Genomic DNA, 11,088 nt, shown 5'->3' with positions numbered 1-11,088 from the left:
AGGTGCTCACCTTCCAAAGAAGCTTAGCAACGATTCTCGGATCTTTAACATTTTCTGGATATAATAATATCCAAAGGTGCTCGGCCGTGCTCTCGTGGACTCTGCCTTCAAGTCCTAGGTGAGCCTCAAAGGATAAACAAGTGAATACAAATCCCATCAAGAGGAGCAAAGTGCACAGAAGGGATGCAGTAAGGAAGATGGGAAAGGCAGGGCAGGCTGTCGTGTCCCAGACACGACATTTCTCTTTCTAGATCTGTTTCAAGCTGTGCAGTGCACAGGTGCGAACATGCAGCCCGGTTTTATGCTGTGTGTATTAGAATGTTGAGCCATGATGGTGGTGTGAATGAGAAGAATAGAGAAAATGCAGATATGATTGAACTGTAAAAATCAATAAGATCTACAGATGATCAAATTTGGGACCCAAGAGCATCAATAATTAGTGATATTTCTGAGGATTTGTCCATCTGGGTTGCAGGACCATTTGTGTCTTCTCATGGTAACCAGCTTGTCCCCTAGTCCCTCTGTGCAAGGATGCTCTTGGCTCAGTCTAACCGTGCTGGGACTCCAGGCACGGACCATGGAGCTCGGCTCTCTTTTGTTAAAGCTGGAGATATATCCGTGTGGAGATTCATAGGAAATGGAAAATAAATGGCAGGAGAGAGGACAACTCGTCTCATGAAAGTCATTTTGCTAGATTTTATTTATTTATTTGTTTGTTTGTTTGTTTATACATGGTCCCATGTACCACAAGCTGGCCTCGAACTCACTGTAGAGCCAAAGATGACCTTGAACTTCTGATTTTTCCATCTCTGCCTCCCAAGTACTGGGACGGCAGACATGCACAGCCACGCCTAGTTTATCCATAGCTGGGGATCGCACCCAAGGCTTCATTCATAGCAAGCAAATATGTGATATACTGAGCTACATTCCAGCTCTTGCTGCTATTAAAAACAAACAAATGAAATTTCCATCTCAGTGGGACATCACTAAAGAGGTACTTGGATGGCGATTTTCCCTACTCCTGGTAGTTCCAGCTTTATTCCAGGGAAGCAGCAACGCAAAGTAGGCCAGCCATCCCGCAGCACGCATGACTTGTGCCACAGCCATTGCGCCGGTCTGCTAAACCTGGTCCTTTGGGTCCCAACTCTTTCAGGATCTATGCAAGTGTTCAGGGTACCTTAGAGAAAAGGCAGCCAAGTCATCACCGGGAAGAGTAGCTGGAAGGCTCTTTCTCATCAAGGAAAAGGTGGGGAAGAGGAAACGCCCAAAGCGTGAAAGATACACAGATTGTGACATTTCACCCTCCTCAGTTCACATTGGACAGGAGCTAAGGTCACAGAGGTATTCCACATTCTGGTCACTTCATATAAATGACTTGTTCCTCATTGGGAGGGAGTGGTTGGAAGGACAAAGAATGCGCTAGAGGTGGGTGGGTGGCTCGCCCACGCGGACAGGAGATCTGGCGTGTAGCGGGTGTGAGAGTGAATGGGAGCGGAGCGGGCCCGCGCGGGGCAGGGAGGAGCAGCAGCCGGGCCTCCCGGGGGACGTCTCCCGGGCTGCGGGAGCGCAGCCGAGCTTCTTATCCCCACCCACCTCGCGAGCTCCGGCAGGCAGTGGTGCATATAGACATATTTCTGGGAGCTGTCCATGAGCTCATCGCTCTCCCGGCGCGCGGCGAAGGAAGAAGCCCTCCTCTTTCTCCCCGCGCCACCAGCAGCAGTCGCTTAGCGCTTGTCGCCGGCCCAGCCCGCAGCCCACTCGGCGCACCATGGCCCCACGGCACCTCGCGCAGAGGTAGGTGGGCTCGGGCAGCAGGTCTCCACGGGCGATCGCGGCCAAGGCCGACCTTCTGCGGTCGCCTAGAAGCACGCGGGTCCCCGGGTGAGCCCGAACGCCGCAGGCCGGGAGCGGAAGAGACGAGGACACGCGGGACAGCCGGACTTGACCGAGGGAAGGAGTTCCGAGAGCGTGGACATGGCTTCTCCCACCTCCCCTGGCCCGGAGGGAGGGGCCTGCACCCCGCAGAACCCCCCGCGGATCCGTCAGGTGGGTGCTGGGTGCCGGGGGGGGGGTTGTCCCCCAGGTCCTCGCCTCCCCCAAGGACCGGGACATCGACTTCAGGGGACAGGGGCTGGCCCCACAGGGAACCCATTCATGCGAGCTTGTGCACTTCGCCTGGCCCAGGAGTATTCCTGAAACCTTTTTCAACGTCCACTTTGCACTCACGCCCCCTCAACCCCCCAACCCCCACGCGCGCGCCTTCCTAAACCAGGCGTGTAACTTCTGTCCGTACACACTCAGGCACACCCGCAAACTGATCTCTCTGCGCTGCAAGGAGGCACACACCCAGCTGTCACATGACCCACTGCAGAGCTATACCGTTAGAAGCCACTCAGGGTGCTAGGATGGGGCTGTAGCCCTGAATGGAGTTTTCTTAGGACCTTTGCCAGGGGTGGCTGCAAATGCTGGCTTCTCACCCACAGGAGAGAAGGGACTTCAACTTTCAACACGGCTACCCCAACAACTGCAGTCATGTAGTGGTAGGGAAGGTATTCATGCTCGCCCTGCATCGATACTCACAGTTTGCCCAGCCCTCCAGCACCGCAACAAGGGCTTGCCCACTTGTCTGGCTGTTTGAATAAGTCCTATTTTTCTGTCTATGTTATATATACTTTAATAATTTTAAAAGGGAGTAGTGGTCCTCCGGCATGGCGGCCCACGCACTACAGAGGCTGAGGCTGGAGAGTCCATGTGAGTTTGAGGTCAGCCTGGTCTGCCTAGGAAATCCCAGGACAACTGGGGCTACATAGTTAAGACCCTATCTCTAAAAATTAAGTGTGGTGGGGGCTGACGGGGTTGGGAGCGTGGTACTCCACTCCCTAGTGGTCTGAGATTTCATGGCTAGGCTTTCTGCACCTGCCACCATAGCCAGGACCTCCTCCTCACTTAGCTCTTAGGTCCTCACAGTGGAAGGTTGCCCTCCTGCCTGTTCAGATGGCATTTTATTCTGAGATGTGATTTGCTAATGGCAAGGAAGGAACTACCAAAGAGAACTGGATTCCTATTTAGAAACAGAGTAACTATATAGTTACTATTAGACAGAAAGGTAATTCCCAACAGAAGGGAATGCTGTCTTTCCTAGTACTGTGAACTTTTTGAAGAACACTCAGAACCCCCTAATTTATGAATGGATGATAGGAAAATTTGGTTAACACTTAACAAGGTCTTTGTCTCATTTGGCCCCTGATATCTCTAGGTAGAGTTGCATTACGGTATACTCTTTTAATGGAGGTTTTAAATGTAATACCTAAAATTTAACGAGAATTTCTTTTTATGTCAGTCTGTTTCCAAAGGAATTGCTAGAGTTTGAAATCCTTATGGGGCCAGGATTCTAGTTTTATGATAGTATTTTAAATTGCACTTCAAGTTATTTTTTTCCCTTTGGAATTGTGAGAACAGGTATTAAATCTGGGTTAGAAGTAGTTATGCATGTAAGAATGAATATGATGCTACTGTTTGTCATGTAAGAGAAATCGCATGCTAAGCAAAAATCATTTTTATAACTGTATTGGCTAATTTTGTTATTATGTGCGTGTAACACTTAGATGCAAATATTTAGGAAGTAAAATGTTAAGTATACTAATTTAAATACAATATAAGCACACACAAATATTTCTGTGAAGCCTTATTCTATATTTAGAACACTTTTACTGACCTTAGATATACTAGGGATGAAAATAGTTACTTGGAAAAATTTGCCTGAAAGGTCACTGCTGTTTCATAAAGTGGATCCTTTACTGAGAAGACCTCATTAGGAGCTGTGCAAAATGACATAATGCTGTAACATCGGAAGTTACCATGATGTCCTCTGTGCAGGGTTTCGGTTTTTTTGACCTTCCAGTACTCTTCTTTGGTGATTGGTGCATTAATTTGCATAGGATGTAGAAATGGGTTGCCCAGATTGGTCATTGCCCTTTATCTGAAGTCAGGTAGAACTGAAACCTCTGGCTGCAGAGTAGAATCTCCTCTGTTTGTTTGCAAGTGATTCTCAAGAAATTAGAAACAGCAAAACAGAAGATATAGCTGGATCATCCAGCTACATGATGAGCTGTTGTATGTTCCAGTCACACTGTGTTGTAACTGTGTCACAGTTTCCGGGACACGTTTCTTTGTGTCCTTCATTCTTTATCAGGTGAATTCTGGGCTTAACTGGCTTAAAATATGAACCTTCTTCTCTTTCTGAGCTATATGGGGAGAAAAGCATAATTAAAAAGCACAGAAATCCAAAGGAGTCAGAATTATAGTTAAGCAAATTAATGTCGTTTAGTAATACACTCATTAATCATAATTTTAATATGTGTCGAAAATTCAGAAATAAAAATATTTTTCAAAAGTTCTGATGTGTATATAGCAAATAGAATTGGTAAATTAGTATGTTTCATTAGTAATTTGAGTGAAACTATGCTATGTTGCCCAGCAATGGTGCCTGACTTCAATCTCAGCACTCAGGAGGCAGAGGCAGGTAGATCTCTGAATTTAAGAGCCAACAAATCGAATTCCAGAATAGCCAGAAAGGTTTTCTACACAAAGAAAACCTGTCTCCAAACAAAACAAAAAAAAAAAAAAGAAAGGAAGAGAGAAAGAAAATGTGCTATGTTGAAATTCACTTGCTTGATATATATTCATTCATCAACTTTTCTCCTTTTTTTAAGTTAGAGAAATTCTTATGTTGTATTTTGGTCGTATTTCCCAGACTCCACTCCATTCTCTCTGGTTCTGTTGAAGATAGCGTTTCCCAGAGCCCAGGTGGCCTCCGACTTGGTTTATCGAGACAGGGTTTCTCTGTGTAGCTCTGGCTGTCCTGGAACTCACTCTATAGACCAGACTGGCCTCACACTAAGAGATCTGCCTGCCTCTGCCTCCCAAGTGATAAAAGTAAAGGCCTAACCCAAAGTATCATTTCTTAACCCTTTCTTTATGAGGTTAGAAAATGAATGAAAAATAAACACAGGGCTCATAATGTGTATGTTCCTTGTCCCAAGTCTTTAGGGGGCTCAAGCAGAAAGATCACAAGTCCAAGGCCAGCCTAGACAACCAGATCCTATCTTAAAATCATGGGGCTGGGGGATGCTTAGAGACTAGTTAATAAAATGCTTGTCTACCACAAACACGGGGCTTGGGGTTTGATCATCTCATAAAATTAGGGGTGGTGACATGGTAACGTGATGACATGGTGACACATTCCTAGAATCTCAGCACTGGGAGTAGAGGCAGCAGCAAGAGAAATTCAAGATCATCTTCAGCTTGAAAGCAAGTGTGGACCTGGCCTGGACCCTGTCTTAACAAAAAGAATGGAGTGGGGTAGCTCACTGATACAGTGTTGCTTAGTGCTTCGAGGCCATGGTGTCAGTCCTTTGTACCAAAAGGAAATAAATACACACACAAAGAGATGCATGAAGGAACACAAGCTGACGGTGCAGGATATCTGTCTTCCTGGCCTGACTTATGAGTTTCAAAGACGCAAAGAACACTTCTGAACTTTATTATGAATATAAAATGAGAGAGTTTTTTCCTTGTTTGGAGTTATTGGCACGTGTCATCTGGAGCTCAAGTGCATCCTTGGCCTCCAGATGACCCTTCCTAAAACTCCAACACTTTGTAGAACACGAAAATTCAAAATATAACATCTTTTTGTTCAGTGATGGGACCAAACACAGAGCTTTATATAAGATGTGTGTGTGTGTGTGTGTGTGTGTGTGTGTGTGTGTGTGTGTGTGTGCGCGCGCGCGCGCGTGTGCCTTTAATCCCAGCACTTGGGAGGCAGAGGCAGGCAGATTTCTGAGTTCGAGGCCAGCCTGGTCTACAAAGTGAGTTCCAGGACAGCCAGGGCTATACAGAGAAACCCTGTCTTGAAAAAACAAACAAACAAACAAACAAACAAACAAAAAGATGTTTGTGTATGTATGTGTATCCCATGAGGTGTATCCCTAGCAGCCTGACAAGTCTATACAGGGCCTACTTAGGCTAGGGTGGTCTAGAACTTGCTATGTAGACTAGCATGGTCATGAATTCTTGATCTTCCTGCCTCTCTCTTCATAGTGCTGGAATGACAGGCCTGTGCTTCTATGCCAGGTTTTACATTTTGCTTTTAATTTGTGTACAGTAAAATTCTCTTTTATGTAGTTTAACAAGTTTTGACAAATGTTCAATGTATAATGATCACCATCTAGGTACAGCATAGCTCTACTACTCTGTAATATGTAACACTCCCTCTGACCAGCACTCCACCCACATGTGACACCTGCCAGCCAGGGTTCTGTTCTCTCTCTGTCTCTCTGTCTCTCTGTCTCTGTCTCTGTCTCTGCTTCTGTCTCTCCGTGTTTTCTTCCGAGCTGGACACTGAACACAGGACCTGGTATATGCTAGGCAACCTTACATTTCGCCTTTCCCAGAATGTCAGATAAGTAGCATTACCTGGAATACATCCAGGTGAAATTGATTTTTTTTTCCACTCAGCCTGTAAAGTCCATCTAAGTTATTGCGTATGTCAACATTTTATTCCTTGCTGTTGCTGAGTTGTATCTATTGTGTGGTCTAACATTCCTGGCCATTCACTAGATGAATATTTTGGGTTGTGTCCAGCTTAGGGTAATTATGAATGAAGTTGCTATTAAATATTATTATATAGGTTTTCATGTGAGAATAAGATTATGTTTCTCTTGGATATGGTTTTGTCTAGGGGTAGGATTGGTGTGCTGGACAGTTTTATGTCAACTTGACACAAGCTAAGGTTATTTGAGAGGAGGGAACTCCAATTAAAAAATGCATCCAAGCTGGGCGTGGTGGTGCACGCCTTTGATCCCAGCACTCAGGAGGCAGAGGCAGGTGGATTTCTGAGTTTGAGGCCAGCCTGGTCTACAGAGTGAGTTCCAGGACAGCCAGGGCTATACAGAGAAACCCTGTTTCAAAAAACCAAAAAAAAAAAAAAAAAAGACTCACCTAAGTGGCTGGTTTTGAAGGCACGAAGAGGTCACAAAGAACAGACTGGGCACTTTGAAAGGTCAGGAGAGGTCATTGGTAAAGAGGCAGCCTCATTCGCAGTGGAAAGGGGAGTTTTCTTGATCAATTCCTACATAACAAATCACTGCAGACACAGGAGCATCATATAGCAGCAATCAAGCATTTTTGCTCATTAACCTACAGTTTGGTTAGACTGAGGAACCAGCTTGACGACTCCTCAGTTGGGGGAGGAATCATCTAAGCTGACACTTGTCACAAAGCTAGTGCTGGATGGGGTCAGAGCCAAGCCCGTGCAGAGACACTGCAGGAAGGGAGGGATAACCGTTACCACCATGACGCCCACCGTGAAAGAGCACCAGCTTCACCGTGAAAGTAGCACTGTTCTAAGCACCTTCTGTGACTAATCAGTTTATCAACCACTGATGGAAACTGCAGGTACAATTATAATCCCCGTTACTGATGGGGTGAAGAAGGCACAGGAGATTAAATAATCTGCTTGTGCCATGCAAGCAAATGTCAAGGGCCAAGACTCAGACCCAGGCAACTGTGTGGCAGGAGCCTCCTCTACTGTCCCCAAGAGCAACAGGATGGCTAACGGTCAGTGCCAAGGATGAAAAAGTCAGTAACTGAGGTAAATAGTATTATAATGCAGTGAATTTTTACAAACCCAGACTTGTTCACACCTGTTTTATTTAGTCTTTTCTATAACCATGACCAGGAGTCAGACCATTTCCCATTCAGCTCCTCCCTGCATGCACTGGGTGAATCTTCTCTACACTGACCCATAGCTCCCACTGTGTGGTGACAGAATATGCTAAGTGTAAGAGTTCTGGGACACTTTTGCAGAAGTGAAAAAGCATCTTTATGACGTAGCTCTGGAACCACCCAACATCCCTCTGCTGTATTCTGTTGGTCAAGGTGTTCCAAGTCCACCCAGATTCAAGGAGAAGGATCCAGAGGTGAGCATTTGATACACACCAGAGTTGGAGAGTAACGTCACATCAAAAGAACAGCGTGTGGGATGCTGTGTGAGCCTTCTTTGAAAGTATGCCCCACTACAGAGAGTGGGTGCTAAGTTGATAGAAAGTAAGCTGGTGTCAAACCAGACTCAGCCTGGTATTTGCCATTGTGACAAGTGCTAGTCAAAAATTATTTTATAGGGGATGATTTGTCACCTCTTCATGAATCACTGTATCAAGCACTACACTTGATTTGTGCCATCTCCTTAATAGGCCAGAGATCTGGATGTGGGTCTGCTTGTAAGTATCTGACAGTGTTAGGGCTGTGCCACCTTTAAGCTCAATAGACATCTGTACCTACAGCCACCCACTGTGAGTTTCCTCTGAGCATGTCCCTTCCTACTGAGTGAGGAGTGCCTGGAGACGGGAGACTCAGTCACACATAACTTCCATCATCTTTTCTCAACTGTTCCCTGGGAGTCAGGACACAGAGTTCCTGCCAAACAGATCTCAAGCATGTGGTGGGACTTCCCCTTGGGCCTGTTTGTATACCCTGAAACCCAATGACTATTTGTTGAGTGTAGAGACTGATAGCAAAGGCTGTGGTAGGCATCTTGTGTCAAATCTGCCTTCATTACTTAATAGTTTTGTAACTTTAAGCAAGCTACATAGCCTGTCTGTGTCTAACTTCACTTTGGAAGTAGAGGTCATACTGGTATCTTACTAATGCGATGGATTGTATATGCTTGGCCTAGGGTGGCACTATTAGAAGGTGTAGCCCTGTTGGAGTAGGTGTGACCTTGTTGGAGTAGATGTGTCACTGTGGTTGTGGTAAATAAGACCCTCATCCTAGCTGCCTGGAAGCCAGTATTCTGCTAGCAGCCCTCAGATGAAGATATAGATCTCTCAACTCCTCCTGCACCATGCCTGCCTGGATGCTGATATGTTCCCACCTTGATGATGGACTGAACCTTTGAACTTGTAAGCCAGTCCCAATTAAATGTTGTTCTTATAAGAGCTGCCTTGGTCATGGTGTCTGTTCACAGCAGTAAAACCCTAACTAAGACAACTGAATACAATTTGTTTAAGGTTTAAATAATATACTTTTCATATGCATTTGGCTTAGTGCCCGTTCCTCGTAAATACTGGTTTTTACTGTTCTATAACAAATGCTCAATAAATATTCACTTCTTCACTTTCCTAATGACCACAGAAGGAGAAGCAGATGTTCTCCTGGGTGGTCGACACAAGCCAGCATTAAGTTGTAAGATTCCCCTGTTGCTGTCTGAGTAAGTCTCAGTCAACCATGAGCATTCATTTTGTAATCCAATAATTAATCTCAGGCATCAACTATTAAACCAAATAGAATTAAGCTTGCAGCTCAGTAGTGGCCTGCTTACCTATGCCTATCATACAGTATGGCCTTGGCTTTGCTCTCCCAGCACTGCCAAAAATATTCTACCAAAGATTCAAAACAAAGCAAGCAAACACGTAATAAACATTTGGGTGATATAGAATTGTATAAAGATTTAGCAGTAGTGAAACATTACAGGCTGGAAATGTAGCTCAGTAGGTAGGGAGCCCTGGCACTTAAACCAGGAGTGGTAGCATAGATGCCTGTAATACCAGCATTTTTGAGGTGGAGGCAGGAGGATCAAAAGTTTAAAGTCAAGGTAGAAGAGGCCACTCAGTGGTCAAGAGCACTGGATGCTCTTCCAGAGGACCCAGGTTCAATTCCCAGCACCCCACCGGCAGCTCACCACTCTCTTTAACTCCAGTTCTAGGGATCCCACACCCTCACATAGACACAAGTGCAGGAATATTTAAAATAATTTAAAGTCAGCCTTGGGAACACAGAGTTCCCAAGTATATCAGCCTGGAATACAAGAGAGCTTGTCTTCAAAATAATAGACAGACAGATAGATAGATAGATAGATAGATAGATAGATAGATAGATAGATAGATAGATAGATAGATGCACATGTTTATGTTGTGAAAAAAAATAATTTTTGCTTGAATCTCCTGATTCTTACATTTTGGTTAGCCAATTGTCATTCACTATACTACAAGTTTTAAAACAATATTATTGTGTTATTTTATTTTATTTTATTTTATTTTATTTTATTTTATTTTATTTTGGTGTTTTGAGACAAGGTTTCTCTGTGTAGCTCTGGCTGTCTTAGAACTCACTCTGTAGACCAGGTTGGACTTGAACTCAAGGATCTGTCTGCCTCTACCTCCCAAGTTCTGAGACTAAAGTCATGCACCACCACAGCCACCTTCCTGTGCTTTTCAAGTTGAAGGATTTATGGAAGAATGCTCTCAAGTTTTTGTATGGGAGGAGTAAACTACTCCAATTTCAACCTCTACAATCCTCTAGTTCAGTGGTTCTTAACTTTTCTAATATTGCAACCCTTTAATACAGTTCCTCATGTCATGGTGACCCACCCCCCCCCCCATCTATAAGAATTATTTCATTGCTACTTCATAATTGTAATTTTGCTACCGTTATGAATCACAAGGTAATATCTGACATTTCCGGTGATCTTAGGTGACCCCTGTGAAAGGGGAAGTCAGTCCCTAAGGGGTCACAACCCACAGGCTGAGAACCATTGCTTTAGACTGTGCTTTTGAAATAAACATGTATTGTAAAGCTGAGTGTGGTGGTGCATAGTTTCAATCCCAGCCCTCAGGAGGCAGAAGCAGATAGATCTCCCTGAATTCAAGACCAGCCTGGTCTACAGAGTGAGATCTTGTCTCGAAACAAAACAACAAAATGGAAGAACAGTGTGTAATTATCGAATATAGGTAAGTCTTTGAAAGAGTGGAGAGGCGGATCATTCCCGGGAGTACCACTGTTCCATCAAAGGCTGCTTTTTACTCATCCATATCTGACGTCCACAACGTGGGAAACTCAAGGCGATAAACACAATAGGGACTTTTGACCTGTGGTATACAATTTCCAGTTAAGCTTTATTATATTTTGCTAATTCTTGTTTGTTTCCTTTTTAATGTTGCCTGCTTGCCTGGGGGTTATAACTGAGTGAGTGATAAACCCTGAGCTCAACTTCTAAAACGAAACCTAGGGCAGAAGACCACTTTGTGGAGA

At 44.7% G+C, this 11,088-nt stretch overlaps 1 protein-coding gene across 2 annotated transcripts in view; it reads left to right on the top strand.

Annotated features, from left to right (window-relative positions):
- Window positions 1-366: 366 nt before the first annotated feature.
- Window positions 367-11,088, top strand: part of Ank2 (ankyrin 2, brain) — a 578,741-nt gene continuing 568,019 nt past the window's right edge. Inside the window, exon 1 of one of the 2 annotated variants that reach the window (XM_006500891.3) lies at window positions 367-2,046. In XM_006500891.3, the coding sequence (XP_006500954.1) occupies window positions 1,975-2,046 (72 nt within the window). In that variant the 5' untranslated portion in view covers window positions 367-1,974. The remainder of the gene's footprint in view (window positions 2,047-11,088) is intronic. The other variant, NM_001327938.1, reaches the window with a different exon arrangement.

This window comes from Mus musculus, chromosome 3 (genome assembly GCF_000001635.26).
Source record: "Mus musculus strain C57BL/6J chromosome 3, GRCm38.p6 C57BL/6J".
In the NCBI taxonomy this organism is placed as follows: domain Eukaryota; kingdom Metazoa; phylum Chordata; class Mammalia; order Rodentia; family Muridae; genus Mus; species Mus musculus.
This window is presented reverse-complemented; position numbering and strand designations above follow the sequence as displayed.